The 16255-nt window shown below is 42.4% G+C and overlaps 1 protein-coding gene across 7 annotated transcripts in view; it reads left to right on the forward strand.

Annotated features, from left to right (window-relative positions):
* The window catches only part of LOC115162807 (actin-binding LIM protein 1), a 181466-nt gene that overhangs the window by 31720 nt on the left and 133491 nt on the right, over positions 1-16255 (forward strand). For 4 of the 7 annotated variants that reach the window (XM_029714230.1, XM_029714241.1, XM_029714257.1 and 1 more), the window contains exon 1: positions 6679-6880. The exons of the other annotated variants lie outside the window; for them this stretch is intronic. In XM_029714230.1, coding sequence (XP_029570090.1) covers positions 6742-6880 — 139 coding nt within the window. In that variant the 5' untranslated portion in view covers positions 6679-6741. Of the gene's footprint in view, positions 1-6678; positions 6881-16255 lie in introns of those variants that run through there. 7 annotated transcript variants of the gene reach the window in all.

A 16255-nucleotide genomic window follows, 5' to 3' on the forward strand; every position in this document is an offset into this window, starting at 1 on the left:
CTAAAGATTGGAAAGAGGCCGCAGTCATCCCCCTCTTCAAAGGGGGAGACACTCTAGACCCAAAATGTTACAGACCTATATCCATCCTGCCCTGCCTTTATAATGTCTTCAAAAGCCAAGTCAACAAACAGATCACCGACCATTTCGAATCCAACCGTACCTTCTCCGCTATGCAATCTGGTTTCCGAGCTGGTCATGGGTGCACCTCAGCCACGCTCAAGGTCCTAAACGATATCATAACCGCCATCGATAAAAGACAGTACTGTGTAGCCGTCTTCATCAACATGGCCAAGGCTTTCGACTCTGTCAATCACCGTATTCTTATTGGCCAACTCAACAGCCTTGGTTTCTCTAATGACTGCCTCGCCTGGTTCACTAACTACTTCTCAGATAGAGTTCAGTGTGTGAAATTGGAGGGCCTGTTGTCCAGACTTCTGGAAGTCTCTATGGGGTTGCAACAGGGTTCAATTCTCGGGCCGACTCTTTTCTCTGTATATATCAATGATGTCACTCTTGCTGCGGGGGATTCTTTGATCCACCTCAACGCAGACGACACCATTCTGTATACATCTGGCCCTTCTTTGGATACTGTGTTAACAAACCTCCAAACGAGCTTCAACGCCACACAACACTCCTTCCATGGCTTCCAACTGCTCTTAAATGCTAATAAAACGAAATGCATGCTCTTCAACAGATAGCTGCTCGCACCCCCCCGCTCGACTAGCATCACTACTCTGGACGGTTCTGACTTGTGGACAACTATAAATACCTAGGTGTCTGGCTAGACTGTAAACTCTCCTTCCAGACTCATATTAAACATCTCCAATCCATAAATAAATCTATAATCGGCTTCCTATTTCGCAACAAAGCCTCGTTCACTCATGATGCCAAACTTACCCTCGTAAAACTGACTATCCTACTGATCCTTGACTTCAGCTATGTCATTTACATATTTGCCTCCAACACTCTACTCAGCGAAGTGGATGCAGTCTATCACAGTGCCATCCGTTTTGTCACCAAAGCCCCATATACTACCCACCACTGCGACCTGTATGCTCTCGTTGTCTGGTCCTCGCTACATATTCATTGCCAAACCCTCTGGCTCCAGGCCATCTATAAGTCGTTGCTAGATATAGCTCTGCCTTATCTCAGCTCACTGGTCACCATAGCAACAGCCATCCGTAGCACGTGCTCCAGCAGGTATATTTCATTGGTCATCCCCAAAGCCAACACCTCCTTTGGCCACCTTTCCTTCCAGTTCTCTGCTGCCAATGACTGGAACGAGAGATAAAAAGAGGCAGGCCAAGAAAGTATTTGAATGACTGAGTACTAGAGACAGCATTACTTCACAGGAGAGACATTTGAACATAAACTTGTTTTATTTTATTGAAATGTGTTTTTTTGCAGAAATGCATTCTCGAACATGTGAACTTTCATGTGCCTTAATAACAAACTGGTATGCCATCTGGAAATACAAATACAATTGTTCAATTACGAGCCTAGTTGGTTTAACCACAGAGAAAGACTGGAAACTTACCGCTAGCCATGATTGGCTGAGATAATGAGTGGGCTGGACATGCCGAGAGATGAGTTTGGATTGGTCTGCCATGTAGCTGGCTTCTGTCCATAACATGAGCTGGTTCGTATGTGCAGGTAATCCTTTCTAACATGGCTTTTTTTTAAAGATATCACGTAGTAGAACTGCATAAGTGTTGCTCTCCACATTTTGGAGGATTGGGTTTTGAAATAAGTGGAATTAGATTAGGATAGTTAAGGAGATGAAGAAAATTCTGGTGTTTGATTGCAAATATGCAGAGTTGAAAAGAGAACACACAGAAGGCTGTTGTAATCTTCAAACTAACGGCAACCTTGGCATCCGTGACAGAGAGGGAGAAGTGTTCATCCATGTATACAGATAGTCTCGCTTGACCTCACGAGTGGTGCAACAGTCTAAGGCACTGCATCGCAGTGCTTGAGGCGTCACTACAGACCCAGGTTTGATCTCAGGCTGTCACAGCCGGCCGTGACCGGGAGATCCATGAGGTGGCGCACAATTGGCCCAGTCTTGTCCGCGTTTGGCTGGCTAGGATTTCCTTGTCCGATCACACTCTAGCGACTCCTTGTGGCAGACCAGGTGCCTGCAAGCTAACCTCGGTCACCAGCTGGACGGTGTTTCCTGCCACAAATTGGTGCGGCTAGCTTCCGGGATAAGCGAGCAGTGTGTCAAGAAGCATAGCTTGGCCGCGTCATGTTTCGGAGGATGCATGGCTCTCAACCTTCGCCTCTCCCGAGGCCATAGGGGAGTTGCAGTGATGGGACAAGCATGTAACTACCAATTGGATATCATGAAAAAGGGGTAAAAGTATATTACACAATTCTAATTTTCTCAGAAAGTCTTTTTATCTCAAGTTAAAAGTATACTGTTAGCTAGCTAGCTAACGTCAGCTGGCTGGCTTGCTAGCTAACATTACATGTATGATCTATGTAGTAATATTATTAATATCTCATTTGTATTGCTAGTTATAGCCTAATGTTAGCTAACATTGAACCTGGTTGGTTAGATTGAACCTGGTTGCAGAACCTGGTTGCAGATTCATGCAGGGTAGTAACGTCATGAGTTGGGATTATGGTTAATTGTTTAGCTAGCTAGCTACAGTTGAAGTCGGAAGTTTACATACACCTTAGCCAAATACATTTAAACTCAGTTTTTCACAATTCCTGACATTTAATCGTAGTAAAAATTCCCTGTCTTAGGTCAGTTAGGATCACCACTTTCTTTTAAGAATGTGAAATGTCAGAATGATTTATTTCAGCTTTTATTTCTTTCATCACATTCCCAGTGGGTCAGAAGTTTACATACACTCAATTAGTATTTGGTAGCATTGCATTTAAATTGTTTAACTTGGGTCAAACGTTTCGTGTAGCCTTCCACAAGCTTCCCACAATAAGTTTTGTGAATTTTGGCCCATTCCTCATGACAGAGCTGGTGTAACTGAGTCAGGTTTGTAGGCCTCCTTGCTTGCACACGCTTTTTCAGTTCAGCCCACAACTTTTATATGGGATTTAGGTCAGGGCTTTGTGATGTCCACTCCAAAACCTTGAATTTGTTGTCCTTAAACCATTTTTCCACAACTTTGGAAGTATGCTTGGGGCCATTGTCCATTTGGAAGACCCATTTGTGACCAAGCTTCAACTTCCTGACTGATGTCTTGAGATGTTGCTTCAATATATACACATAATTTTCCAGCCACATGATGCCATCTATTTTGTGAAGTGCACCAGTCCCTCCTGCAGCAAAGCACCCCCGCAACATGATGCTGCCACCCCTGTGCTTCACGGGTGGGATGGTGTTCTTCGGCTTGCAAGCCTCCCCCTTTTTCCTCCAAACATAACGATGGTCATTATGGCCAAACAGTTCTATTTTTGTTTCATCAGACCAGAGGACATTTCTCCAAAATGTATGATCTTTGTCCCCATGTGCAGTTGCAGACCGTAGTCTGGCTTTTGTATGGTGGTTTTGGAGCAGTGGCTTCTTCCTTGCTGAGCATCCTTTCAGGTTATGTTGATATAGGACTCGTTTTACTGTGGATATTGATACTTTTGTACCTGTTTCCTCCAGCATCTTCTGAAGGTCCTTTGCTGTTGTTCTGGGATGGATTTGCACTTTTCACACCAAAGTATCTCTAGGAGACAGAACACGTCTCCTTCCTGAGTGGTATGACGGCTGCGTGGTCCCATGGTGTTTATACTTGCGTACTATTGTTTGTACAGATGAACATGGTACCTACAGGTGTTTGGAAATTGCTCCCAAGGATGAACCAGATGTATGGAGGTTTACAATTTTTTTTCTGAGGTCTTGGCTGATTTCTTTTGATTTTCCCATGATGTCAAGCAAAGAGGCACTGAGTTTGAAGGTAGGACTTGAAATACATCCACAGGTACACCTCCAATTGACTCAAATGATGTCAGTTCGCCCATCAGAAGTTTCTAAAGCCATGACACAATTTTCTGGAATTTTCCACGCTGTTTAAAGGCACAGTCAACTTAGTTTATGTAAACTTCTAACCCAATGGAATTGTGATACAGTGAATTATCGTGAAATAATCTGTCTGTAAACAATTGTTGGAGAAATTACTTGTGTCATGCACAAAGTAAATGTCCTAACCGACTTGCCAAAACTATAGTTCGTTAACAAGAAATTTGTGGAGTGTTTGAAAAACGAGTTTTAATGACTCTAACCTAAGTGTATGTAAACTTCTGACTTCAACTGTATATGTATAAACAAAAGACTCCACTATGCAAGTAACCATTTCTATAGAATTTACCAGCTAGACATAGCTGGTAAATTCGCTCTGGTTATCTACTCCAATTTCAGAACACTCTCGTCTGAGTGTGCCAGAGAGCAGAACTGCTCATCACCCGTTGAATACGGCCGGTGTCAGTAAAAGTTGGTAAAAAAAAAGTGTGATTCGATTGTTACCAGCAGCACAGTTGCAGACAACAATACTCTGGATAACATAAAAACAGCCTAACCAACTCTGTTAAGGCAAGTAAAATGGTCAGAAGAAGCTGTTCTCTCATTTGTGTGTGGAAGTAGCTAGCAAGCTAGCCAACATTAGCCAGTTAACTTGGATATTTGACTGCTGCTGTTAGGTTAGAACGCCCCAATCAACCTTACTCCTCGGCCAGAGCGAAATGCTCTGAATTTACAAACGGACAATCTGACAACGCTCTGAGTCTACGAACGCCCAGAAAACACTCCAGATTAAATTTATGAACACACCCATGGTTTAAACCAGCCTTTAGTCTTGAAATCTTTGGTTGTTTAGTACATGGCCTCATATGTGAATCTTTAACGGGATAAGGCTAAAGCTTAACCTCTCTGGCGCATGTGGGACGAACTCGTCCCACCTACGTAACAGCCACTGAAATCCAGTGGCGCGATTTTTGAATCGTTAGAAATACTATTACTTCAATTTCTCAAACATATGACTATTTTACAGCTATTTAAAGACAAGAATCTCGTTAATCTAACCCCACTGTCCGATTTCAAAAAGGCTTTACAACGAAAGCAAAATATTAGATTATGTCAGCAGAGTGCCCAGCCAGAAATAATCAGACACCCATTTTTCAAGCTAGCATATCATGTCACATAAACCCAAACCACAGCTAAATGCAGCACTAACCTTTTATGATCTTCATCAGATGACACACCTAGGACATTGTGTTATACAATACATGCATGTCTGTTCAATCAAGTTCATATTTATATCAAAAAACTGCTTTTTACATTAGCATGTGACGTTCAGAAAAAGCATAACCCCCGCAAACTTCCGGGGAATTTACTAACAGTTTGCTAAATTACTCACGATAAACGTTCACAAAAAGCATAACAATTATTTTAAGAATTATAGATACATTACTCCTCTATGCACTCGATATGTCCAATTTTAAAATAGCTTTTCGGATGAAGCACATTTTGCAATAATCTAAGTACATAGCCCGGCATCACAGGGCTAGCTATTTAGACACCCACCCAGGTCAGCCTCCACCAAAATCACATTTCCTATAAGAAAAATGTTCTTACCTTGCTTGTTCTTCGTCAGAATACACTGCCAGGACTTCTACTTCAATAACAAATGTTGGTTTGGTCCCAAATAATCCATCGTTATATCCAAACAGCGACGTTTTGTTCGTGAGTTCTAGACACTATCAGAATGCAACATCACGGTCTCGCGCATGGCGCATTGGCGTGACAAAAAAATTCTAAATATTCCATTACCGTACTTCGAAGCATGTCAACCGCTGTTTAAAACCAATTTTTATGCCATTTATCTCGTAGAAAAGCGATAATATTCCGACCGGGAATATGCATTGAGCCTAAACAGCCAAATTAAATTTCTCCTCAGGAGCGAATCGTGCACGCGCCTCATTCAAAGGTCCTCTGATCCGCCACTTACCAAAGGCGATAATGTGTTTCAGCCTGAGGCTGCCTCGTCAACCTTCAGGTATTTCCCGGGTTCTGAGAGCCTATCGGAGCCCTGGGAATTGTCACGTTACAGCTAAGATCCTTACTTTTCAATAAACAGATGCAAGAAGCACGACTCCTTGTCAGACAGGGTACTTCCTGCATGAAACCTTGTCAGGCTTTTGCCTGCCATAGGAGTTCTGTTATACTCACAGACACCATTCAAACAGTTTTAGAAAATTCAGAGTGTTTTCTATCCAAACCTGAACAATAATATGCATATTCTAGCTTCTGAGTTGGTGTAGGAGGCAGTTAAAAATGGGAACATATTTTTTCCAAAATTCTCAATACTGCCCCCTATCCCAAACAGGTTTTAAGAGGGTGTGAACGATGCTGAATGGGTGTAGACAAAGAAGACCTCTCCAGTATGTGTTGATCAACTTTTAAAGTAGAATTACTTTCCCATTGTTCCTCAAGTGTAGTGTATGATATAATTTTCTAGCTCTGTGTCTCAACTTTTATCCAATGTAAAAAACACCACTTAAAATGTTGCTACATAGGACCGAATCGAGCCGGTCGGTCATATAATTCTAAAACGGCAGCAGCTGCCACCTAGACACTGCAATGAGGAGAGGGCTGACACAACAGAGGTGATGAGCGAGGGGAGTGGGATACAAGGGGAGTGTGGGGGGGAGGTGGGGGTAGAAAATAGGCTGGCAGGAGGCATACCCCATGCTGCCGTATTGGTTTACGGAGAAGAGCTTTTCTCCTGCATGTTTCACCTCTGTCTAGCTTGCATAGCTCATTTTTCACTCAAGGACACACCATCTCCCTGGACACATTTTTTACATATCACCCCTCATTTTCTGATCAGTTTTACCTGGATATCAATGGTCATGGTGAAAGAAAAAGGTAACTGAATCGTATTGGAGTTGCTGTGTCTGTGCGGTTTTTGTTTTTCAGCTTTATTGTCCGCAGTCGGTTCTGATGTGGAGTGTGTTTTTGTGGGTCTGTCCTGGTTTGAATTGTACGTGTATATTGTACATGTATTGCTGATGTAAGTTGGGGACCAGTATTAGTGATCAGCAACCCCATTTTGTAAGGATTCTTTTTTTGAAGGAGCATATCAAAGCATAACCAATCTACAATAGTTAGAACAGGGCTCTACAACCCTGTTCCTGGAGAACTACCGTCCTGTAGGTTTTCGCTCCAACCCTAATCAAGGGCACCTGTTTCTAATAATTAGCTGGTTGATAATCTGAATCAGGTTAGTTACAACTGGGGTTGGAGCAAAAACCTACAGGAGGGTAGCTCTCCAGGAACAGGGTTGGAGAGCTCTGGGTTAGAAGATCTCTTTTTGATATCAAGGAGTTATCTGAAGCGTAGCGCTCTGCTGATAAAGACACATACGCAAACATACAGTACAGTTCTTTATGCTGAAATATGCCTGTTGATATTTGGGTTGGACAGTGATGCTTTTCCTGGCAAAACAGTTAATTGATGGCCAGTTTGAGTGGTGAGTTTGTGGTAAGGTAATGTACATTTGTGTACAGAGTGGAAAGTGGAGCACTAGTGTAGAGGTCACAAGAGGCTGCTGAGGGGAGGACAGCTCATAATAATGGATGGAATGGAATGGTGTCATTTGATGAGTTCAATACCATTCCATTTACTTTGTTCCAGCCATTACTATAAGCCTGTCCTCCCCAATTAAGGTGCCACCAACCTCCTGTGGTAGGGATCTATACTGCGCAGAGCAGCCCCAGTTGGACTGCACACACACTCATCAGTCTGCAACTGTAACCATGGCAACTGGTTAAAAGGTACACGCCATTGTTATCTGCCGTGGACTCATTCATAGAGTGCTCTTTCTTACTAAAATCAATCCATGTCCTACTATAATGTATCAAGTGTGAAATATGTGTGTAAAGAAAAAAGGAAGCTTGCACTCGTCTTTTCCTACTAGCACTGACTTTGCTTCTTTATTAAGGATACATTTACTTACTATGACTGTGATATGTGGTTGTCTCACCTATCTATCTTAAGATGAATGCACTAACTGTAAGTCGCTTTGGATAAGAGTGTCTACTAAATTACTAAATGTAAATGTGTGTTTGTGTGTGCAGGTCTGTGTGCGTGCATGCATGTATCTATGTAAATGTGTATGGTGATTGTGTGTGTGTGTCAGTGTAAATGCATCACAGTCATCACATTAGTCATATCAATAAATTATTTTAAATCATACACTCTTAGAAAAAAAGTGCTGTCTAGAACCTAAAAGGGTTCTTCAGCTGTCCCCATAAGCAAACCCTTTGAAGAACCCCTTTTGGTTCCAGTTAGAACCTTTTCCACAGAGGGTAGAGCTCTGCTACCCCGAACCGAGCCCGACGGGTGCTGACATTATACATCGGGTTAGGGCTGGGTAGGGCCTGCTTTTTCATCAATAACTATGGTACGGTCAGGGTTCGGGTATAACTAAATTGATTGCTAACATTTTGAAGCCAAGCAATTTGCGAGTGCTCTGCTGTGCAGTACAGTCATATCTAACTAAGATCATAACATGGTGTCAGAATTGCTTCAACCTCATAAAAAATAAAACATGAGAGATTATTTCACAGAAAATAATAATGTTCCTTGAGTTTTGTCGGAGTTTAGTCTGACAAAGTATCAAACTGCTCTCTCATGTCTCTTTATTGAGCAGAGCAGCCCAAGCGGAGCCATTGCTATGGATACTCAGACTCAGAGAGCCGCCATGAGTAGGCATGGGTAGGGCTCGGGCTTGAAATGTATGCCCGTGCAGGGCTCTAACAGAGGGTTCTACATGGAACCAAAAGGGTTCTCCTATGGGGACAGCTGAATAACCCTTTTGGAACCATTTTTTCTAAGAGTGTATGAACAGACATTGACAGCTGTGTATGTGTGTGTAATAGAGACAGAAGCGTGCTACATGGCAGACCAATCCGTACTCATCTCTCGACATGAGTGCATTATCTCAGCCAATCATGGCTAGTGGGAAGGTTCCGGTATTTTTCTGTGGTTAAACCAACTAGGCTCGTAATTTAACAATTTCATTTGTCTTTACAGCTGGCATACAAGTTTGTTATTTAGGCACATGAAAGTTCACGTTCCAGAATGCATTTCTGCCAAAAGTGCATTTTTGATATAAAAGAATAACGTTCATGTTTAAATGGCTCTCCTGTGAAGTAGTGACGTGGGACATACAGCTGGTTTCCTGAAATAAGTCACTTATTTTAAGTCTTTCTAAAATCCCCTATGGCAAAAATGAATGGTGAAAAAACGATTGGAAGCATTTCCGTTTGACTGCTCGGTTTTATGGGTATTTTCCAAAGAGCTTGCCATGAACCACTAAATCACAGACAGGCAGACTGACAAACAGACCACATGACATGGTCTATCTGAGACCCACTGAGCTTTGGTATTTGAGCTGAATGTGTGACACATTAAAAAATAAGCTAAACAATGACTACACTCAGAGTGATTGTACTTGTTTGTGGATTTCCCTATTAAACTAAGAATGCTCTAGATATACTTGGCAATTTACAGGGTATCCCACATACACCCGAGGAGACAGACTGATCTACTTACCTTGAGCTATTTGTCCTCTTTACCACATCACATCTTCAGTGTTTGCTTCAGTTTTGTCTTTGTCAGTAGTGTGTGTCTGTGTGCGTGCACATGTGGGTGCACTGTACAGTCTCTGTGTCTAATCTTATGTTGGTTCAATGATACACATAATCCCCAAGGTTATCATCACCACATTCACTTTTATATTTTTATGCCTCTCCCAGCATCTCTGATTTTGCAGAGTACTGCAGACACTGCAGTAGTGCCTCCTCTTTGGACGGCGCCTCTCTCTCCATCTGTATCTCTCTCTCCTAAGTGACAATCATCCTCACTATTGCCATTTGCTCTGTGCTAAAACTGAACCACTATTCTGATTATTATAGGAAATGTGACACAAAATTCTAAATAGAACAGATAGTCTAGATTTGGGTCTTATTTTGGATCCTGTAATGGATTTAAATGGACTGTCTTTCAGATGGAGAGAACCATGCATTTATAAGGTAATTTTAATGAATTTCAGATACAAGGATTTGTATTGTTTGAAATAGAATAAGGGGCAAATGGTATTGGACACAGTCCTCTGTATAAAAAAAACACTATACATTACACACTTGACAAATACACATGTTTACAAGACAGGCTTTTTCTCTACACATGGTATGTACCACCAGCTGGTAAATTGAAAGTCATTCTGCGTTCATACAGTACATGGCAGGTACCTGTGTTAGTTAGAACAACCCAACAACAATAACTCTCTGGTCTATGACAGCCAGCCATTTAGAAACAATCATTATTCTGTGTTAGGTCCCGAGGGATTAGTTTGTCAGGGGTTGGGGGCCTGGTAGAGGGAGATACGTTCCCCCCAATGTTTGAAGTGCTTTGTCTGAGAAGATGGTGCAGGGGCTGGTGGGTGGATGGGGGTAGGGGTTGTGAATCAAATCATACATATTTATAAGAGGAAAGTTTAAGGACGTCTTGTTACGTTTGTGTGATGAAAAGTACCCCACACCATAACACACATCCACACACGCAAGCTTGCGTACCAAAGCCTCCCTCCCAGACGTGCTTAACACATTCTACGCTCGATTCAAGGCAGACAATAACGAGCCATCCTGGAAGACTCTCGCTGCTCTGGACAATCAGGTGCTTTCGCTCTCTGAGGCTAACGTGAGGAAAACTCTCAAAAGAGTAAATACTCAAAAAGCCTTCGGCCCTGTAGCAATGTGAAAAAAATATATATGCATAAAAATATATTGATTCTTTTTGACAATATCACATCACAATATTGTTTTTGCGTTGGATGTACCTGCATCAAATCTCCAGTATTCTTCCTTCAAAGCTTGTTTTCCATCTTCTTTTAATATACGTAGCCAATTTGTTTTCATTACTATTATTTCCATGACTGATCAAATCTCGTTTTCTCATGGCTCTTTCTTGTCCCTTTGCAGAAGACATACTTTATCCAAGATGGTGTAGCAGTGCAGACGTGGTTTTGTCATCCTCTCGTGTGCTTTTTGTATTTTTCATATTTTTTATATATATTTAAATTTATTTTCAATCTCTTTTCCATTTTTTTATTAAATATAACTTCCGGTAACCCGGCTCACCCAATGTGATACGGATCCGCTTTTTTTAAATATACCTTATATATATACCAGCTAATTTAGCTACTAGCTATTTAGTCATTGTCTGCCACTGCTAGCGGCCTTTACCTTCTGCACAGACACCAGCCGTTTTTTTTAGCCTGGATATTACTTGCCAGCCTGCCAGCATCAGACTGTTTTCTCACTACAACGCCGGATTCCTGCCGTAAGCCCTGGACCTTTACCCCTGATCATCACAGCTAGCTAGCTGCCACCGAGTGACCCAGCCCTGAAGCTAGCCCTGAGCCAAGCCCACATCCCGGCCTACTCAGTGATCACCTCCCGGACCCTACCCCAACACGGCTTGAACTCCACCACTCCACCAGATCCTGCCATAAGCTCCGGTCCCTTACATCGGTTCATTGCTGCTAGCTAGATGCTACCGAGTGGCTATAGTGGCTAACGCCCCTGCCCTGAAGCTAGCACCAGTTAGCTGCGAGCCAGGCGCATCTCCCGGCTAGCAAACGAAATTACTACAATACCTCTTTCGCCATCTGTCCCTGACCCTTTGTCGACACGGCACCCCGCCATACCACCAACACTGGTCAGCCATCCTCTGTGCCCTCAACCGGCCTTTGCCGGACGTCAAAGCAGAAGCTACTATTAACCCCGGCCTGCTAACTTTAATCGCCGTGTTTCCCGCGTGTTAGCGCAGTAACAACTACCCCGCGGCTTCCCTGCTCCATCTATTGCTGTTCACTGGACCCTTTGCTCACTTGGCTACATAGCTGATGCCTGCTGGACTGTTCATTGATCACGGTACTCCATTTTGTTCATTTTTGTTTATCGAACAGGCCCTGGGTGTAGCTAACCGACCCTCTCTGCCCATTCATCACCATTTTACCTGTTGTTGTTGTCTTAGCTGATTAGTTGTTGTTGTCTTCGCTTGCTCTCCCAATCAACACCTGTGACTGCTTTATGCCTCGCTTTGTCTCTCTCAAATGTCAATATGCCTTGTATACTGTTGTTTAGGATAGTTATCATTGTTTTGGTTTACTGTGGAGCCCCTAGTCCCACTCAACATGTCTCAGACACCTCCTTTGTCCCACATCCCACACATGCGGTGACTTCACCCAGCATAACTAGCTTGTCCAGAGATGTAACCTCTCTTATCATCACTCAGTGCTTGGGCTTACCTCCACTGTACCCGCACCCCACCATAACCCTGTCTGTACATTATGCCCTAAACCTATTCTACCACGCCCAGAAATCTGCTCCTTTTATTCTCTCTTCCCAACACACAAGATGACCAGTCTTCATAGCCTTTAGCCGTATCCTCATCCTCTGTTCCTCGGGTGATGTGGAGGTTAACCCAGGCCCTGTGTGTCCCCAGGCACTCTCATTTGTTGACTTCTGTAACCAAAAAAGCCTTGGTTTCATGCACGTTAACATCAGAAGACTCCTCCCTAAGTTTGTTTTACTCACTGCTTTAGCACACTCCGCCAACCCGGATGTCCTTGCCGTGTCTGAATCCTGGCTTAGGAAGGCCACCAAAAATTCTGAGATTTCCATACCCAACTACAACATTTTCCATCAAGATAGAACTGCCAAAGGGGGAGGAGTTGCAATCTACTTCAGAAATAGCCTGCAAAGTTCTGTCATACTTTCCAGGTCTATGCCCAAACAGTTCGAGCTTCTAATTTTTCAAATTAATCTCTCCAGAAATAAGTCTCTCACTGTTGCCCCGGCAGTCCTACAATCTAAGCTAGATGTCCTCAATCTCACACAAATTATCAAGGAACCCACCAGGTTCAACCCTAAATCCATAAACATGGGCACCCTCATAGATATTATCCTGACCAACTTGCCCTCCAAATACTCCTCTGCTGTTTTCAATCAGGATCTCAATGATCACTGCCTCATTGCCTGCATCCGCTATGGGTCCGCGATCAAACGACTGTTGAAATAAACCTACCATTAAAATTATAGACTGATCATTTCTTTATCAGTGGGCAAACGTACAAAATCAACAGGGGATCAAATACCTTTTTTCCCTCACTGTATATTTCACTGGCCATCCCCAAAGACAACACATCCTTTGGCCGCCTTTCCTTCCAGTTCTCTGCTGCCAATGACTGGAACGAATTACAAAAATCGCTGAAGCTGGAGACTTATATTTCCCTCACTAACTTTAAACATCAGCTTTCTGAGCATCTAACCGATCGCTGCAACTGTACATAGCCCATCTGTAAATAGCCCACCCAATCAACCTACTTCATCCCCATTTTGTTTTTATTTAATTTTCTTCTCTTTTGCACACCAGTATTTCTACTTGCACATCATCATCTGCTCATCTATCACTCCAGTGTTAATTTGCTAAATTGTAACTACCTCGCTACTATGGCCTATTTATTGCCTTACCTCCTCACACCATTTACACACACTGTAAATAGCCTTTTTTTCTATTGTGTTATTGACTGTACGCTTGTTTATTCCATGTGTAACTCTGTGTTGTTGTTTGTGTCGCACTGCTTTGCTTTATCTTAGCCAGGTCGCAGTTGTAAATGAGAACTTGTTCTCAATAGCTTACCTGGTTACAGGTGAAATAAAATAAAAATATATAATATGGTGAGCAATACTTTTAGAACATTGAAACACAATGAAATCACAGAATTGAATTGCATTATACAGTACCAGTCAAATGTTTGGTCACACCTACTCATTCAAGGGTTTTAATTTATTTTTTATTATTTTCTACATTGTAAAATAATAGTGAAGACATCAAAACTATTAAAGAAAACATATGGAATCATGTAGTGACCAAAAAAGTGTTAAACAAATCAAAATAGATTTTATGTTTGAGATTCTTCAAAGTAGCCACCCTTTGCCTTGACTACAGCTTTGCACATTCTTGGCATTATCTCAACCAGCTTCATGAGGTAGTCACCTGGAATGCATTTAATTAATAGGTGTGCCTTGTTTAAAGTTAGTTTGTGGAATTTCTTTCTTTCCTAAATGTGTTTGAGACAATCAGTTGTGTTGTGACAAGATAGGGGTGGTATACAAAAGACAGCCCTATTTGGTAAAAGACCAAGTCCATATTAAGGCAAGAACAGCTCAAATAAGCAGAGTCCATCATTACATGAAGATCAGTCAATCCAAAACATTTCAAGAACTTTGAAAATTTCCTCAAATGCTGTTGCAAAAACCATCAAGCGCTATGATGAATGTCTCTTAAGAGGACTGCCAAAGGAAAGGAAGACCCAGAGTTACCTCTGCTGCAGAGGATAAGTTAGTTAGTTACCAGCCTCTAATAAATGCTTCAGAGTTCAAGTAACAGACACATCTTAGCATCAACTGTTCAGAGGAGACTGTGTGAATCAGGCCTTTATGGTCGAATTGCTGCAAAGAAACCACTACTAAAGGACACCAATAATAAGAAGAGACTTGCTTGGGCCAAGAAACACAAGCAATGGACATAAGACCGACGAAAATCTTATCTTTGGTCTGATGTCACATTTTTGGATTTTTGGTTCCAACCTCTGTGTTTTTGTGAGACGCAGAGTAGGTGAACGGATGATCTCCGCATGTGTGGTTCCCACCGTGAAACATGGAGGAGGAGGTGTGATGGTGTGGGAGTGCTTTGCTGGTGACACTGTCTGTGATTTTATTTAGAATTCAAGGCACACTTAACGAGCATGGCTACCACAGTATTCTGCAGCGATTCACCATCCCATCTGGTTTGCACTTAGTCCCACTATCATTTGTTTTTCAACAGGACAATGACACAACAGACATCCAGGCTGTGTAAGGGCTATTTGACCAAGAAGGAGAGTGATGCATCAGATGACCTGACCTCCACAATCACATGACCTCAACCCAATTGAGATGGTTTGGACTGCAGAGTGAAGGAAAAGCAGCCAACAAGTGCTCAGCAACTCCTTCAAGACTGTTGGAAAAGTATTCCAGGTTAAACTGGTTGAGAGAATGCCAAAAAGCTGTCATCAAGGCAAAGGGTGGCTACTTTGAAGAATCTCAAATATAAAATACATTTTGATTTGTTTAATTATGTTTTAGTGACTACGTGATTTCATATGTGTTATTTCATCACTTTGATGTGTTCACTATTATTCTACAATGTAGAAAATAGTACAAATAAAGAAAAACCCTTGAATGAGTAGGTGTGTCCAGTACTGTATATAGAATCGTGAGAATCACAATACTTATCGTATTGCCAATTTCCAGCCCTACGGCCCAGATGGCATCCCTGGCCGCGTCCTCAGAGTGTGTGCTGACCAGCAGGCGGGCGTCTTCTCGGACATCTTCAACCTGTCTGTCCCAGGCTGTAGTCCCCACCTGCTTTAAGGAGACCACCAATGTGCCAGTGCCCAAGAAAAACTACTTTAATGCAGGGAAACTTAAATCAGTTTCACCAAGTTTCTATCAGCATGTTTAATGTGCAACCAGAGGGAAAAAAACTCTAGACCACCTTTACTCCACACACAAAGATGCGTACAAAGCTCTCCCTCCATTTGGAAAATCTGATCATAATTCTATCCTCCTGGTCCTGCTTACAAGCAAACATTTAAGCAGGAAGCACCAGTGACTCAGTCTATAAAGGGGTGGCAGGTAGCCTAGTGGTTAGACCAGTAACCAAAAGGTTGCTGGATGGAATTCCTGAGTTGATAAAGTAAACATTTGTCGTTTTAACCCACTGTTCCCTGGTAGGCTGTCATTGTAAATAAGAATTTGTTCTTAACTGATTTGCCTGCTTAAATAAAATAAAAAAGTGGTCAGATGAAGCAGATGCTAAACTACAGGACTATTTTGCTAGCACAGACTGGAATATGTTCCGGGATTCTTTCAATGGCATTGAGGAGTACATCACATCAGTCACTGGCTTCATCAATAAGTGCATCGATGACGTTGTCCCCACAGTGACTGTACATACATACCCCAACCAGAAGCCATGGATTACAGGCAACATTCGCACTGAGCTAAGGGTAGAGCTGCTGCTTTCAAGGAGTGGGACTCTAACTCGGAAGCTTATAAGAAATTCGGCTATGCACTCCAATGAACCATCAAACAGGCAAAGCATCAATACAGGACTAAGATCGAATCG

Source organism: Salmo trutta, chromosome 2 (genome assembly GCF_901001165.1).
Source record: "Salmo trutta chromosome 2, fSalTru1.1, whole genome shotgun sequence".
NCBI lineage: Eukaryota > Metazoa > Chordata > Actinopteri > Salmoniformes > Salmonidae > Salmo > Salmo trutta.